The sequence below is a fragment of the Pteronotus mesoamericanus genome, unplaced genomic scaffold, assembly GCF_021234165.1.
Source record: "Pteronotus mesoamericanus isolate MK-2021 breed Mesoamerican mustached bat unplaced genomic scaffold, CSHL_Meso_final scaffold_167, whole genome shotgun sequence".
Lineage (NCBI taxonomy): Eukaryota > Metazoa > Chordata > Mammalia > Chiroptera > Mormoopidae > Pteronotus > Pteronotus mesoamericanus.
In genome coordinates, this window is record NW_026555308.1 from 10,679,152 (window position 1) to 10,694,485 (window position 15,334).

At 42.0% G+C, this 15,334-nt stretch overlaps 1 protein-coding gene across 3 annotated transcripts in view; it reads left to right on the forward strand.

Annotated features, from left to right (window-relative positions):
* The window catches only part of SHISA9 (shisa family member 9), a 284,780-nt gene that overhangs the window by 247,546 nt on the left and 21,900 nt on the right, over window positions 1-15,334 (forward strand). For 2 of the 3 annotated variants that reach the window (XM_054589592.1, XM_054589593.1), the window contains exon 3: window positions 11,291-11,446. The exons of the other annotated variant lie outside the window; for it this stretch is intronic. In XM_054589592.1, coding sequence (XP_054445567.1) covers window positions 11,291-11,446 — 156 coding nt within the window. The remainder of the gene's footprint in view (window positions 1-11,290; window positions 11,447-15,334) is intronic. 3 annotated transcript variants of the gene reach the window in all.

Here is a 15,334-nt window from a genome sequence, read left to right on the forward strand (position 1 = left end):
CAGGAAACGAGCAGATCAGATACAGTTAAAACCCAAAGTATAAAGAAAGAAGATAGTTTAGACTCTCAGGTATCCAAGCTAAGAAAGAAACTGCAGTTGATCAGTGCTCTCACAAACAAACCTGAGAACAACAGCTTCCTGAGAACACCCATGAAGAGCAAGTACAGAAGAGTTTCACATGAAAGCCATCAGCATTGCCAACATTTCCTCACTCTCTTGAAAACTACATTGAGAAAGCTGCCCAGCTAAGACCTGTCTCTCTACTAGCAATTTCTACCATCCAAGATCTTCAGGATTCATTCCGTAAGACTGACCAGAACATGGATGGGAAGCTGACCTACCAGGAAATTTGGAACTCCTTAGGTTCTGAGAGGCCAGTCCCAGAGAGTTTGAGAGAGTTTGATGCTGATAGAGATGGATGATATTCATTCCTGGGACTAAGAGTAGCTTTTGGTGTCTAGCCTCACTGGGCATATTTAGACACAAATATATACCCCAGGCTACCTAATAATCACTCACCTAACAAAACAATCCTTCTCTTTACTGTCCTCCAGTCCTCCAGACTACTGGAGCAGACACATTGCCACCTTTTAATTTGTTTGAAAAAGCTATAATATTTTTATAAAAGGATAAGTTTACTTATGATATTCAGACATCTATGATTTCCTGAAACCAGTAAGATCTTAATTTTTAAATTGCCAGAATAAAAGGCAAGCCCTTTTTCTTTCTCTTTCCTTTTTCTGAGGGAAGGAGACCTTATCTTTTGGAACTGGAAAATGTCTGTAGGGAGAATAAGCCATCTTTTGTAGTTCACATAAATTTGCTTAAATTAGCTGTACTTTATACAGACTCCAAAAATGTCTTTCTTTTAAAAGATACACTTTTTCTGTTTGTAAATATTTAGAATGAGAGAAAGAATTCTGCATATTTTATGGGAAGTAAGAGGAATGGTTTGTAACAGGACGTGAACAAAAGACTTGTTACTAAAAATCGCTAATCTGGTCTGGTAGTGGCTGAAACTAGGTCCATGTCTCTCCTTTAGGCATCTCCCTTAGGTGCTGCCCTCAGGTTTGATCTGGTGGCTGGAGAAATATATTTAGGAAGTGGACCCTATGCGGACAGTGTAGCTTCCAGGCTCAGGAAAGCAAGACCTGGCTCTTTGTTTCTGTCCCCTTAGCTAATCTCAACCTGTGAACCAAAGAAGTCTTGTTGGGGATTCTTCTCATTTTCAATCCTATTTCAGGGTTTATAAGCATAAAAAATTATCCAGTGGGGAGCTATATTTTCCCCCCTGAGTGAGCTAGGTTATCTCCTCCTGCCCCGAACACACGCTCAAGTCTATCTTAAACCTGTACCTGATTCCACCTCTGACACTATCTCCGTTCTGAATGCCAAGGCTGATGTCCCTTGGCCACTGTCTCAGCCTGGCTGCCCAGGAACTTTAGAAGAGAGCTATGCCTCTAATTCTGACCCAGGAAACTCCTTGAGGTTTTACCCTGGCAGTTAACCAAGAACCTAACATATTCCTCTGGGGGCTAAGGCCAAAAAGGTTGTGAACATACTAGGTTTCTTTATAATTATCAGGTCAGAAGAAGCTAGAAGCTTTATGTCCAGAGCATACCAAACTATAGCAGACAGGTTTTGCAAAACTTAGCTGTGCTGTAGGCCACATCAGGGAGAAACTAGAGAAGATACGCTGGTACCAACTTATTTGGGGAACTCACTTCGATTTTAACATTGTCCAAGTTGCCTCGCTAGCCATGGATGCAGCCGGACACCGTTGACTATTTAAGGGCTGTTTGTTTGTTTTTTTCTCATTATATGATATCCAGCTTGGTGTTGGCTAACCTAGATTTTTTCCCCAGAAATATTAACAGTTAAAGCAAGATGAAGTATTTTCCCATAAATGTGTCTGCTTACCTCATTACGGCTTATGCCTCTCTTTAAAATTTTTCTCTTTGCCTATCTGAGCTATTTCACTTTTTTGGAAAGGTTAACATATGGTATAAAATTAGCCTGGCACTTTAGGTAACTTGAAAATTATTCTTCTGGCTGCCTTCCATGCCCCCCCCCCCACTTCTAATATATATACACTGACTGATTTTTTAACAACCAAATAACATTCTAGCAATAAATTGAACTATACTGCTCTATTTGTATATACTATAGCATAAATAGTATGTCTATACCTGGAAGGTATTTTTTTCTGTGAACTGATTTATATGCAATATACTTTAGGGTAATGTAGCTTGTCCTTTTCAGTTTCGAATTCTTATTCATAGGCAGAAGCTTTGAGGACACCTTAACTCTTTGTTTGCATGTACTTTTCCTTTGCATCAGACAGCTGTTCATGGAGGAATCTCTTTTGTTTTTTAGTTTATCATCTGTTCTCACCTTAAGCTTGTCTGGCTGTCATCGTCCCTGAACCAGACATAAGTACCATCCTCTCCCCCTACCAAATTTGGCATAGGTGTTCCTGCTACACTCTCAGATTGTGAATACCCTTGTCACACTGCCTGGGGAAGTGCCTTATCTCTCTGGCAGAACTAGGGCATCTTGAATTCCTTTGTTCTAAGTTGAGCAGATTCATTGGCTTAAGAAGAGCTTTAGCAGCCTATTATTCATTGTTAATTTGAGGTTTTTATTTGTAAATTGTCCTGACTTCTCCAACCTGTGACTTGTGTACAGCTGTAATTAAGCCTCACCTGCTATATCTCAGCTCTTAGAGGGAGCAGAGTAGTAGTGTGAGTTTGGTTTTGGTTTCAAATACTTTGACTCTCTCACTCTAGCATCTCCCGAAGTTACTGCTGCTTTCCTAAGTTACCCAAAGCACTGTTTCTTGGTCCTTTTTTTCTATTGTCTTGTACTGTCTGGTATGTTTACTTACAGGGCCTCCCTATACATCAGAGAGGCAAAAAGGTTTTGTAGGAAGAACCAAAAGAGAGAACCCAGTTTAGGGATGACCATAGGGTTGTCTCAAGGGCAGAGAGGGACCTGGGATTCGGAATGGGTCTGAAACAGCAAAGCTGAGGAGTGGGCACTCTTCACCTGCTGGCTCCTTTTCCTCCCATGGCATCACCTCACTCTACATTGCTGGACAGAACACTCACCACCCCTGCTGGTCCTGGGAGTCACAGTTGAAGATTTTGACTGCGTTGGGCTCATGTGCAGAATGCCCTGCTGTGGAGCTGTTTTTAGTGACAGTTTTTGTTGCTGCACATCTCATTGACTTGCTTACCAACATCAGGTAAAGGCGATCCTTTCTTTCATATCCAAACCAGAGTACATTTGGGTATTCCTGAGACTTTATAGAGCATGTATTGTTATACGAATCTAACCTACGCTGTCATTTTCTCCCATTAAGAAATGTCAATCTACTTTGCTTTAATGGCGTTATTTTGGTCATGTATAAAGTTTTGGTTCTGTTTGGGGAGTGAGTTTAAGGTTCATGACTTGGTTTGAACTTTGCTTATTTCTTGTTGTTACCAAATACTGGGCCTGTTGGGGGTGGTGCCAGATGCTATTACCGAAACAAGGCCCCCCCTCCACCGGGGTCCCTCCGTTGTAGGTCCTTTGCCTGCTGCCCTTGAAATTATGGCTCTCAATGGCAGAGTTTGGTGAAAAGGAAAGGAACTATTTATTCAAAAGTTATACAGGTTTGATGAATGGCTAAATGTCGCCCTTAAATCTCAAAATCCCTTTAAAACACTCACCAACGCACAGTCCTGCTTTCTCCCCCTTTGCCCAGTCAGGCCAGTCAGGGGTACCGTCCTTCAGAAGAAAAAAAGAACAGAAGTCCGGGGCTCGGCTGGGCAGGCCTCTCCCGGTTCTCAGCACCACCCGCTGTGTCACCGCGATCTCCAGTTCTTAATCCAAAACCATGTGGTACCTTCTCATGGTCCACCAGCAAGAGTCTTTTTCTCCCCTTTTCTTACTGCGTGGTCTTCCCATTGTTCCCCAGAGTCTGTGTCCCTTTGTCTCTCCCGCAAGCCAAGCCCTTTGTCCCCTCTCCCAGTTGCATTCCATGTTAAAAGTTTTACCGACCTTGCTGTTTAGCCTTGTTGAGATGCAAAATAATCGTCTTTGCATAGGAGATCTGAAGCCATCCTGTTATTGACATGCAAAATGACTCTCAATGACCCTGCTCCACTTCAGGTAAGAAGCTGGCCTGTTACTGATGCACAAAGTAACTCTCAGTGGCCCCGCTCCAGGTCTCCCATCCCCCGTGGTGGCCTGTCTTGGAGGAGAGAATATCTCATATTTTTCTTGGACACCCCAAGTTCTGGACCCCATTACAAATACCCTTTGGGGGGCCCTGACTCTACCCCATTACATTATCAATAATACAACCATTTTAATTTATCTAGATAAAACATACCCTTTTTCAGAAAAAAATATTGTTCCAATAGCACTGTCTCATACGATTGACAGGAGGAGATAGTACATAAGTTCTTTTTTAAAATTGTTTATTTTTAAATTAAAAAATTAATTGTAATTGACATACAATATTATATTAGTTTCAGGTGTCCAATACAGTGATGAGATATTTATATAACTTATGAAGTGATTACCCCAATAAATCTAGTACTCACTTGACACCATACATAGTTATTACAATATTATTGACTATATTCCGTATGCTGTACTTTACAACCCCATGACTGTTTTTATATCTTAATCCCCTCCCCACTTTCACCCATTCCCTCCCCCCCCCCCCCCCCGCCCCCACCAAATCTGGCAACTGTCAAGCAGTATGGACATTCCCCAAAAAATTAAAAATAAAACTACTATAAAACACAGCAATTTCACTTCTGGGTATTTATCCAAAGAAAGGCAAAACACTAATCTGAGAAGACACATGCACCTCTCTGTTCATTGCAGCATTATTCACAATAGCCAAGATATGGAAGCAGTTCAAGTGCCCATCAATAGACAGTGGATAAAGAAGATACAGTGTCAATATATATATATGTTAACCCCGAGGGGAAAAAAAGACATCTACTAAGATGGGCTCCTCATGGCTAACTGGGCTCAGATATTTTAAAAACAGAATCTTGCAGCCATTTCTGCACAGAGGCCTCTCATGCAAGCTGCACTACACAGAGAAGCCACACTGAACTACCCACCTGAATGCTGAACTGCCTGTCTGCACTGTGCCTCCCATTTGCACCAGCCCTTATAAAGGAGTTCCTGGAATCCTATTTCAACCAATAGGGCTAAGGCTTTCCCCATCCATTCAGAGCTGTGCAGCTCTGACCAATTAGAGTGGCTCTATTTGACCAATGAATAGAGTGCTTTTAGGGCCAATCAAACTGTGAGGATTTGGAGTCCTCATTTGCATGAGGATGGACCAATCAGGGACCAGGGGTGGGGACTTCTGTCCATATTAGCAGCTTTCCTTTAGCTTTGGGAGCACACTTTCTCTTTTTACCGAAGACTGCCACCCTGGCTGAGCTGAAGAAACACTGACGGTGTTTTACCAGAGCAAAGCAGAGCAGACCAGTGCAGCACAAAGCAGACCAACATGAAGAACAGAATTTTCTAAAAGGAGAGGAGTCTGGCCCCAGGGCCACCCTCATGACCATGCTGTATCACAATTGAGCTGTTTGGCCCTGAATAAAGTTTTCTTCTTTACAGCACCACAAATTGGGGATTCATATCAGTGTTGAATTGGTACCAATGGCCGTCAGTTGACATATGCAATGGAGTATTACTCAGCAAAAAAAAAAAAAAAAAAGAAGAAGTGAAATCTTACTCATTTACAACAACATGGATGGACCTGGAGGGCATCATGCTAAGTGAAATAAGCCATATAGAGAAACACAAATACCATGTGATTTCACTTATATGTGGAATCTGAAAAAACAAATGAACAAACAAAACAGAAACTTATAGATATGAAGTTCTTTATCAAGTGACTGACACATAATAAATGCTCCAAAAAACAATAGTATTTCACTATCTCTTTCCTTTGCTATTCTTCTTGTGGTCTATCTGGAAAGACTTACTAGTGTTGCCTCTCTTCCAAGATGAGCCAAATTGATCTAGTTTCTTAGAGCTATTTGTCTCTTCTGCAGTGCGAGCGCTAAAGCATCATCCCAGTGTTTGTAATTGAGCATTTTTACCTTAACTGATCCTATCCAACTTACATTCATTGTATTCCTCTGTTTGGTGACTAAGATATATCACACCAAAATGACACTTACACAGTGGTTATCTTGGTGTAAGTCTGCCAGATGCTTCCATTAGAGTAATTGAATCTTTCTTGGGGGAAAAAAAGATCATTAAATACATGAGGCCTCTCTTTTCTCTTAGGAAGCAGAGCACAGGAATGCCATCAACTTTCTGTTTGTTGACCGAGGGTCTTGATGGAATGCAACATCACAGAACATCAACTTCTTCTTAATTATTTTTAAGCTTCAGATTGAACTGCAAAATTATAATGGGATAGGGAAAGTGTTCATGTGGCATAGGGTAGGAAATACCTTTCTATAGAGATGAGGTGAGCTTAAGGTGTGTCTAGAAGAGAAATGATACTGCTGAGAACAAAAGATTGTTGGGTCCTGCTGGATTCATTGATGGTCATGACTGTGCCAAAGAATATCTGTATTCAAACATTATCTATCTATCTATCTATCTATCTATCTATCCATCTATCCATCTATCTATCTATCTATCTATCTTAATTTGCAAAGGCAGGATTTTCAGATTATAACCCTGATCTTACTCACTTTCGACTCACCCTATTGTTGTATGTTATTGGATGCTAGCCTGGGCTTATGTTCCATCTACACTTTGGTTTCCCCTCCTTAGCTGGATGTATTTGTGGAAAACTCACAAACTGAATGGAGAGGTCTGGCCCATCTTCCTGTTCAGTAAAATGAAAATAACATTTAAAAACCCAGTCACAAATGTCTGTTTAATAATTCTTGATTGCTGCTCTGAGACTAGTTTCAATATTTCTGAATATTCAATGCCTGGAAGCTAGTGCAAAATGACTATCTAAAACTGCCAGAAATTTGCTTCCTGTGGTTCTGAACGTGAAAGCAGGAACATTGGGGCAGCCTCGTCTCTTCCTTTGTGAAGGATCCCTTTGGCGAGCCATCCCTGTCATGCCCACTTACATTGAATAACTACTCGCTGCCCTTGAGGTAGCTCAGGACTTGGGAGAATCATCCAAAAGCAAATACTTTATAATGGAATATTAAACATTCTGTTTAATTATATAGAAGTCTGTCCCACGTGGTGAGGAACATCTCTACAGAGTTTTTTTTTTCTTTAATGAAACGTTTAGCATTTCCCCTGACCAGCCTGGAAATAGTATTTAAGCCTAGTGGGTGGGGTCTGGGATCAAGGAAGCAAAGAGATGGGAGAAAGGGCTCTCACTGGCTGATAGGCTGAGACTATGTTACTGGACAAGCTAGTGTTTGGGATCTATTCCCAGAAAAAAAAGGGGTGACCTACCATTAAGACATCAGTTAATTAGCTTATGAATATCCTTAAGCATTCTTTAGGCACTACTAAAACATTTTGCTGTTTGAAGTATATATTGAAGCTCTGTAGAAAATCCAGAGGATTGTGTGAGAAAATTCCACCTGACAAAATCCTCTGGCCTTGCCTTATAGCCCTATGGGTGGCCTCCATTCTGATCAGTTCCAGGTAACAATCACACTAGTCAGAAGCCTACCTTGCAAGTGACAGTAATCCCAAAGCATGCTAGCTTATTTAAAAAGGGGCTTCCCTGTCTGCTATGCTTCTCTTGCATTGCCCTTATTTCTTCACAATGAAAAAAAGTTTTGTCTATGTGGTAGATTCACTCACTTGACTTCATAGCCTCCTAGCTCCTGGACACCAAAAGTTCCAAATAGAAAAATTCAGAGAAGAACTCTGATTGGCCCAGCCTAGATCACACATTCACTTCTGGCCTAATTACTGTGAGAAGAAGGAGGTGCTGTGATTGGTCTGATTTGGGTCACATGCTCACTCCTGTGGCCAAAAGGGTGAGATACCGGCCTGATTTCCAACTGCCAGCTCTCTTTGCCCACAGACATGGCAAGTTGCAAGTGCTAAGGAGCGATTGTCTCCCAGCCCTCAATCAATGACTAATAGGAATTAGAGTATATATACTAAGGTGCTCCCTTGCCCTGGGATGACAGAATTCTGAGACATGCATTCCACACCAACATACGAGAATTCCAGAGTGGAATTAAATTCCAGTTCACCACAGTTGCTTCATGGTTGGCATTGCACTCACTGTCTGCTGCTTCCTCTTCCTTGTTTCACTCCCCCTACCCCTTTACCAGTATTTCCTGAGATCCCCTTTCATTTATGCTTGCTTGAACTTGAGTCCTTGTCTCAGTGACTTCTTTTGGGGAAACCCAAACTAAGGCAGTTGCCATGATTGGCAGCTTGTCTCATGACTCAAATGGGGATGAAACAGTGTGCCAAAGGAAGTGGTGGTTCTGAACACACAAGAAGAGTAGCTGTCCACTAGAAAAATATCATGAGAAAAAGCACATAACAGCAAACAATGAGGACTTACAGTATGCCACTTCCAAAAGGACCAACATTTTGGCACAAAGCATGTCTGGCCTGATGTACCCAAGGGAAGCATACAGACTTCCCAGCAGGTCGCTCTGGAGAGGAAAATGTCCGTAGATCTTGGGGTTCTAGGTACAGTTAAAGCTGTACCTTCTGCAAGACATTTTCCATTATTACTTCACTAATATCCAGGCTCCGCTGTCGCAGCTGAGTCTTAGCCAAAAAACTATTGTGGCAGAAGGCTATGTCTGCCTTCTCTGATGCTGGCCAGAGGCTGGGTACTTGGCTTATGTTTGGCGACATTTCCATTAGACAGTTGGGCTGTGTGACGGCCCATGCCTGTGCAGTGATAAAAATACTCTCTTTATCTCTGTGTCTCAGCTGTGAAATACCTGCCTCTTTTCATTTAGTTTATTGGTTTCTAAAGCCGAGCTATTCCACGCATGTCATGGGTTCAATTGTCCAAAAGCAGTGCTTAAGAGAGAAGTTCTGGACATGAGACTTGAGGGAGTGCCCTTCACGTAACACACACACATACACACCTCTAAGGTTGTGGGGAAAACGAAACGTTAAAGATAAAGGAGCCACACAGAAGGATCTCAGTCTCAGATAAAGTCTAGGTTGAGGCTGTCAAACTACAGTCATTGGACCAAATCCAGCCACCACCTATGTTTCTAAATAAAGTTTTATTGGCATACAGCCACACCCATCATTTATATAATGTTTATTCTGCTTTCTTACTACAAGGGCAGAGGTGAGTAGTTACAACAGCGACTGTTGTAACTGGACGGCAAAGCCTACACTAATTACAGTCTGGCCCTTTCAGAAAAAGACGCCAACCCCTGCTCTAAACTTGTCCCAATCCTGGGGAGCTCTGTGGTATCCATTGCTCCATAATTCATCCCCAACTTGAGGCAAAGGGCTGGTCTTCTTACTTAGTGTCAGCTGGACATTGGTTGCTGACCACCCAGGTGGTGAGGGTGAGGTGCATTAAGCACACTAAGCCTTGGGTGGTGGCTCTCGTCAGCCTAGAGAGTGATTCTCTGCATACTAGGAGCAGCTATGAGCTAATCCCAGCAGCTGGGAAATGGGTACCTGTGCTAGGCATCTCTCAAGGCAACTCCAGCATGTAGTGCCAAGTTTATTGAAATTTGTATATGTGCTCCATTAAGTTGGAGAGAACCCACATTTCCTGCCTGAAATGGAGCCATGATTTTGCCACCTAGACCCCTGTCTCCCATTTCGCTCTTGCATCCATCCTATTGCTTTCAGGATGAAAATGGAAACCCTTAACAGGGTGTCCCAGGGCCTGCCAGCCCTCCTGCCCCAGCTTGTCCCACCTCCCTCACACTCTGCACTCCAGCCATGCCTGGCTAAAGGCCAGGCAGTGTGTTCTCAGTCTCCGGGAATGCAGTCTTTTCTCTGTCTCCTCATAGCTCTTCTCCTCGCTGCTTCCTCTGTCTGCAATAGCCTCCCCAGTACTTTCTACCTTCCACCACACCTAACTGACATCTACATCTCCAGGTCTCAGCTCAAAGAACACTTGCTCAGAGAAACCTTCTTGAAACTCTCTCCCCATGAATCTCTGCCAAAAGTAACCAGTATTCAGTTTCTGTGTCTTGACATATGTTTTCTGTCTTTGCAAACTGTAGCACACAAAAGTATGCATAGATTTTCTTTTCTTTAACAAAAATGCTCTACTATTTTCTTTGCTTTGACATTTTCTTTTTTCCTCTTAACCATATAAAACCATAGGAAACTATACAGTTTGACATGGATAGAGTTAATGGACTTTTTACTCATTTTTTCTAATGAATGAATGGTATTCTGTCATATGTATGTATATGTTATATACACAATATGGGTGTACAATAATTTATTTAAGAATTTTGTCAGCATGGATTGTGTTCTAGTTCATAAATTAGGTGGTAGGTTAATAACTTACATATATGTGTATGTATATTTGGCATATATCAATTATTACATGTTAAAAATGAAACAGTGAATGAGAATAAGAGAATGAATATGCTCAAAAGTAGGAAAAGAAATGAGTGTTAAAATTTTATAAAAAGAATACCCATGTTGATAGGAGTTCATATTGTTTCTGTCTGTGTGTGTTTTCACTTTAGAAACAACAGCACACAGAACATCTCTGAACAAATAGCCTTATATTATGATGCTTGTATTTCTGAAGGCTCAGTCTCTAGAATGGTATTATTTGGTCAATATATACATGCACTTTAAGTTTCAACATCCACTCCTAGATTCCCTTCTGCAATTACAGCAAGTCACACATCCACCATCAGTTTATGAGGTTGCCCAATAATCTTTGCCAGTGTTGGTGTCTTTCAATCTTTTTAGTTTTTGCCATTCTCTTGGCAAAGGAATAGCTTCTTGTTGTTGTCCTGACTTGTGTCTCCTTGGCTATTACTGAAGTTGCTTATCTTTTTATTCATATATTGTTTTGATAACAGAAACAGTCCCTACAATGATTCTACCTTGTGTTCATTTAAGGCGGAGGTGGAGACTTTCTGGGCATATTCTTTGCCTTTACCCATCTGTCCCCACCTGCCCTCCAGCGAAGATTGTGTTCAGCTGTTCCTGAGGCATCCATGCATCCTCTGCTGTTCCTTCTCCCTTGTCCCCAAACAGTTGGGAGTTTTGGTCTCAACAACTACGGGGATGTGATGAGGGTGGGCAGAAGGATCTGCACTGCCTGTGACCACTCCCTCTGTCTCTTCATTTCCAGACCCTACCCAGATGAACAACGCAGTGCCCACCTCCCCTTTGCTGCAGCAGATGGGCCATCCACATTCGTACCCAAGCCTGGGCCAGATCTCCAACCCCTATGAACAGCAGCCCCCTGGCAAAGAGCTCAACAAGTACGCCTCCTTGAAGGCCGTCGGTAAGTGCCACTTTGTTACTCCTCTCCCTCCTCTACTTTTCTGTTCCTCCCAGATCTCTCTCTCCACCTTTTTTCTTCTCCCTTTTCTATTTTTCTAATCTCTCTCTTCCTTCATCTGTCTCTCAAAATCTTCCTCTTCATTTCTCTTCTTTTCTGTACCTTTTTCTCTTTATCTGTCTATCTGTCACTCTGCCTATCTATATATTTTGGGTATCTCTACTTGGGATCCAGTTTACTAAGGGCCAGGTCAAGACCTACCTTGCTGTGTCGGGCGGGATGGGGAAAGCAAGGGGACGTGCTGGGGCTATTTCCCGAGGAGGAGGATCTGTATGCTCATTTGGTGCCGCTGCCACTGCAGCCCCTTCATCATCCGCCATCTGCCCTGGTGAACCCTCAGGGGATCTAGACATAGAATCCAGGACACTGAGCCTCTGAATGCCTTGCCCTTTAGTGGGTAGCAATTACTATCCGCACAGTCATCCTATCTCTGAGAAGTGGATAAGCATAACACTCCTGTCCCAGGAAGCTTCTGCTCTTCAGGATGTAAATATTTACTGAGTCAAGCAGCCTAGAGCTAGTACTAACGGAGATCTTATCCAGCGTAAGACCTTCCATGGGGCCTTTTATACACTGTCTCATTCTCACAGTGATCCAAAGAGGAAAGCACAATTATTGTCCCAATGTTCAGATTAGGAAACTAAGACATTAACTTGCCCCAAGTCAAGCAGCCTGTGGGAGGCAAAGCTGAGACTTAACCCTGTGTTTTTATTGCTCTGGAGCCTATGCTTTTGCCACTACCCTCCCACAACCCTGGTCCTCCTCCAGTCCATTCCCCCCCGTCGTACATGAGGGAGTATGTCAGTGACCCAGGGCCTGCAAGAATGTACTCATAGCAGAGTTTTTTTTTAAAAAAAAATTTATTTATTTGTTTTTAGAGAGAGGAGAATGGAGAGAGAGAAACGTCAGTGTGATTGCCTTTCGCATGCCCCCTACTAGGGACCTGGCCCTCAACCCAGGCATGTGCCCTGACTGGGAATCAAACCAGCGACCCTTTGGTTCGCAGGCTGGCACTTGATACACTGAGCCACACCAGCCAGGGCTCATCACGGAGTTCTACTGGATGAAAGCGACAGCCACAGCTAAGTCAGGCTTTGGGCAAACACAAGACCCACAGACCACATGCTTTCTTTTAGTGACAGCTTCTCATCCTCTTTTCTTCTCCCACTCCCAAGCCCCTCATTAGAGATGCAGCGGAAGACACTAGCTGAGTGATTCCAGCATGAAATATCCTGACTTTATTACATACTTGTACCAGAAACCACAGCACAGATAGTCACGTGTCTATGATGCTTGTGGTTGCCATGGTCTACAAACATTAGACTCACAAAACAACCATATTGGTGCCCAGCAGAGAGCCTGGCACATACTAGGAGCTTAGTAAGTGTTCGAACCAGAACTCTGTCTTTAGGAATTTATGTTCCCGGATCTCCTAGGACTTCCAGATGGAACCACTCAAAGAGGGGTTGAGCCAAATTTATAATACCAAGGATGCAGGTTGTGCAGCTGACACAGGCTTTCCTAAATCTGAAGTTTCATAAGACCTTACACACCAATCCCCTATATTTCATGTTGAATTTCTACACCCAACTCAACCCTCATCTACACTCTATGACCGCAGATTCCTCTATTCCTTATGTGGGTTTTCATAGCATATGCATCTTAAACATGTTCAAATAGACTTGTATTACTAGGAAGGGATGAGGGCTGTTGCTTAGGAGAGAGAGTCAGGGCATCTGTGCTGATGTAACTGCGGGAGCCTCATGCACTATTTGGTGGCCTGTCTCCCTTTCTGAGCTGTGCATTTAGGTAATAAATAGTGTCTGGCCTTATATTTGATTCTTCTTTTGGCACTAAAAACAATCAGTCCAGATGTCTTTTTCTTTTTGAACTGGTCACATTACCTTGAAAAACTCATTTGTTCAACTTAGGCCCAGTGTCTCATCCCCGCTCAAAACCCAGTCAGTATCTCTTGGGGAAAATAATGGATGGATATTAGCACAGGGCTCTTTGATTTCAGACTTCAGGATTTATGCAGAGCCCCTGTGCAGAGCAAATGTCTGCACGGCATTCGGAATTAAATTTGCAATATGAAAATTTATTTGACACTCTTTGAGTAACCCTTTCTTCCACAAAGGAAGAACTCCTGAAATGTATGTTGAATGAATGAATGAACTTGTCTTTGACAAGAATCAAAGAATAGCTTAGTAGGGAGGAAGCAGCACCTCTATATCTTCTAAAAACTGTAAAGGATCTCACTTGGGGAACAGTCCCCAATCCTGGATATGGTTGATGGTGGCCTCATCTTCTCCACTCTCGTTTTCTAACTATTGTGGGAGTTCACAGTCCTTATCTGAGACACAGTTAGTCTTGTGAATCTCTAGTGAGTAGAGAGGTCCCATGAAGAGCTGACTGAGGGACTGCCCGACTCGGTGGGTTACCCAGGAGTCCAGTGTCTGCCTGCACAAATGACATGCAAATCCCATAATGAACATTCTTTCAAAGGTTCTTTATTAAGTCACAATGTCACCGTGGTGTGAATGATGAAATGTATTCCATTAATGAAATCATTACTACCCGGGAAAGAAGTTGTTTAAAAAATGGTTTACTGTTAAAAGCTCAACAACCTCTGATAACCAGATTCATTTTATACACATTTCAATTTATTAAATAAGAGGAAGCTGAGGCTTGGACAGCTTTTAGAGTTAACTACCAAGTTTCAAAATACCTTGAAAAATAAATTTCTCTTGGTGGCTTTAATATCCAGAACCTCAGATGGGTTTGGGGTTGTCACTGAAACTCTCTGACCCAAGTTTCTTAATTTGAAAACTGAGGAAGCTGAATTATGTGGTCTCCAAACTCCCTCCATTGTAATTTTAAAATTAGAAAATTAAGTAATTCAACTTGTTCTACTTATTAGAATACCTGTGGGCCTTTAAATTGTCCCACTCATTCACTTCCAACTCTGGGGAGAGGAGGGTTGTAACTGGTGGTTGTTCCTTTTATTTAATTTTAATCTTTTGTTTGCTTTTTGAAATCACGTTCATTTACCTTCAACGAGAGCTATTTTCTCTCTACAATTCATAAATTTGGGCATGTAACATCTGCTTATATATAGCATGTGACTGCAGAATTATTTCTGTTTCCAAGGGCTTCACTGCCCAGTTATCAGTAAAAGATCACCAAGCACTAGGGAAATATCAGAGGCTAAACCTCATCAGACGCTGTACAATCAGACTCTGTACAAGAATGAGTGATAGGATTGACTTCTCATTTGTTCAGTTCATTCATTCATTCAATCAATCATTCATTTATTCAATCCTTGAACATTTAATATGGTGTCCCTTTATTACAGATCTCACTGAGGCGTGAACCAAGTCTTCCCCATTCATCAGTGTATCTCTAGCATCTAGTACTATGTGGGAAACTTGATAAGTGATCCCAATACATATTTGTAAAACCAGTGAATAATACCATGTGATAGGCATCACATCAAATCAGGTGCATGAGGCGACTAACTACATGGCAGAATGTCACATAGCCTCTGAGTCTGGTCAGGACTGAATTTAAAATCTAATTTAGGTATTTTCAAGTAATTGAAAAAACTACTTAACCTCCTCAAGTCTCAGTTTTCCCATCTGTAAGCTGGAGACAATAAAAGTACACAGCTGATGGTTTGTTGGAAAGATTTAATGATATAGTGCACAGAAAGTGTTTGATCTGGTCTGCAGTCAATTCTAAGTAAATTCTGCCACCTTGTTAAGTCTCTAAACCAGAGTTGTTTGTTGCTTATATTTTTCCTTGAATCTCCAAAATAAAGTGGTACCTTGA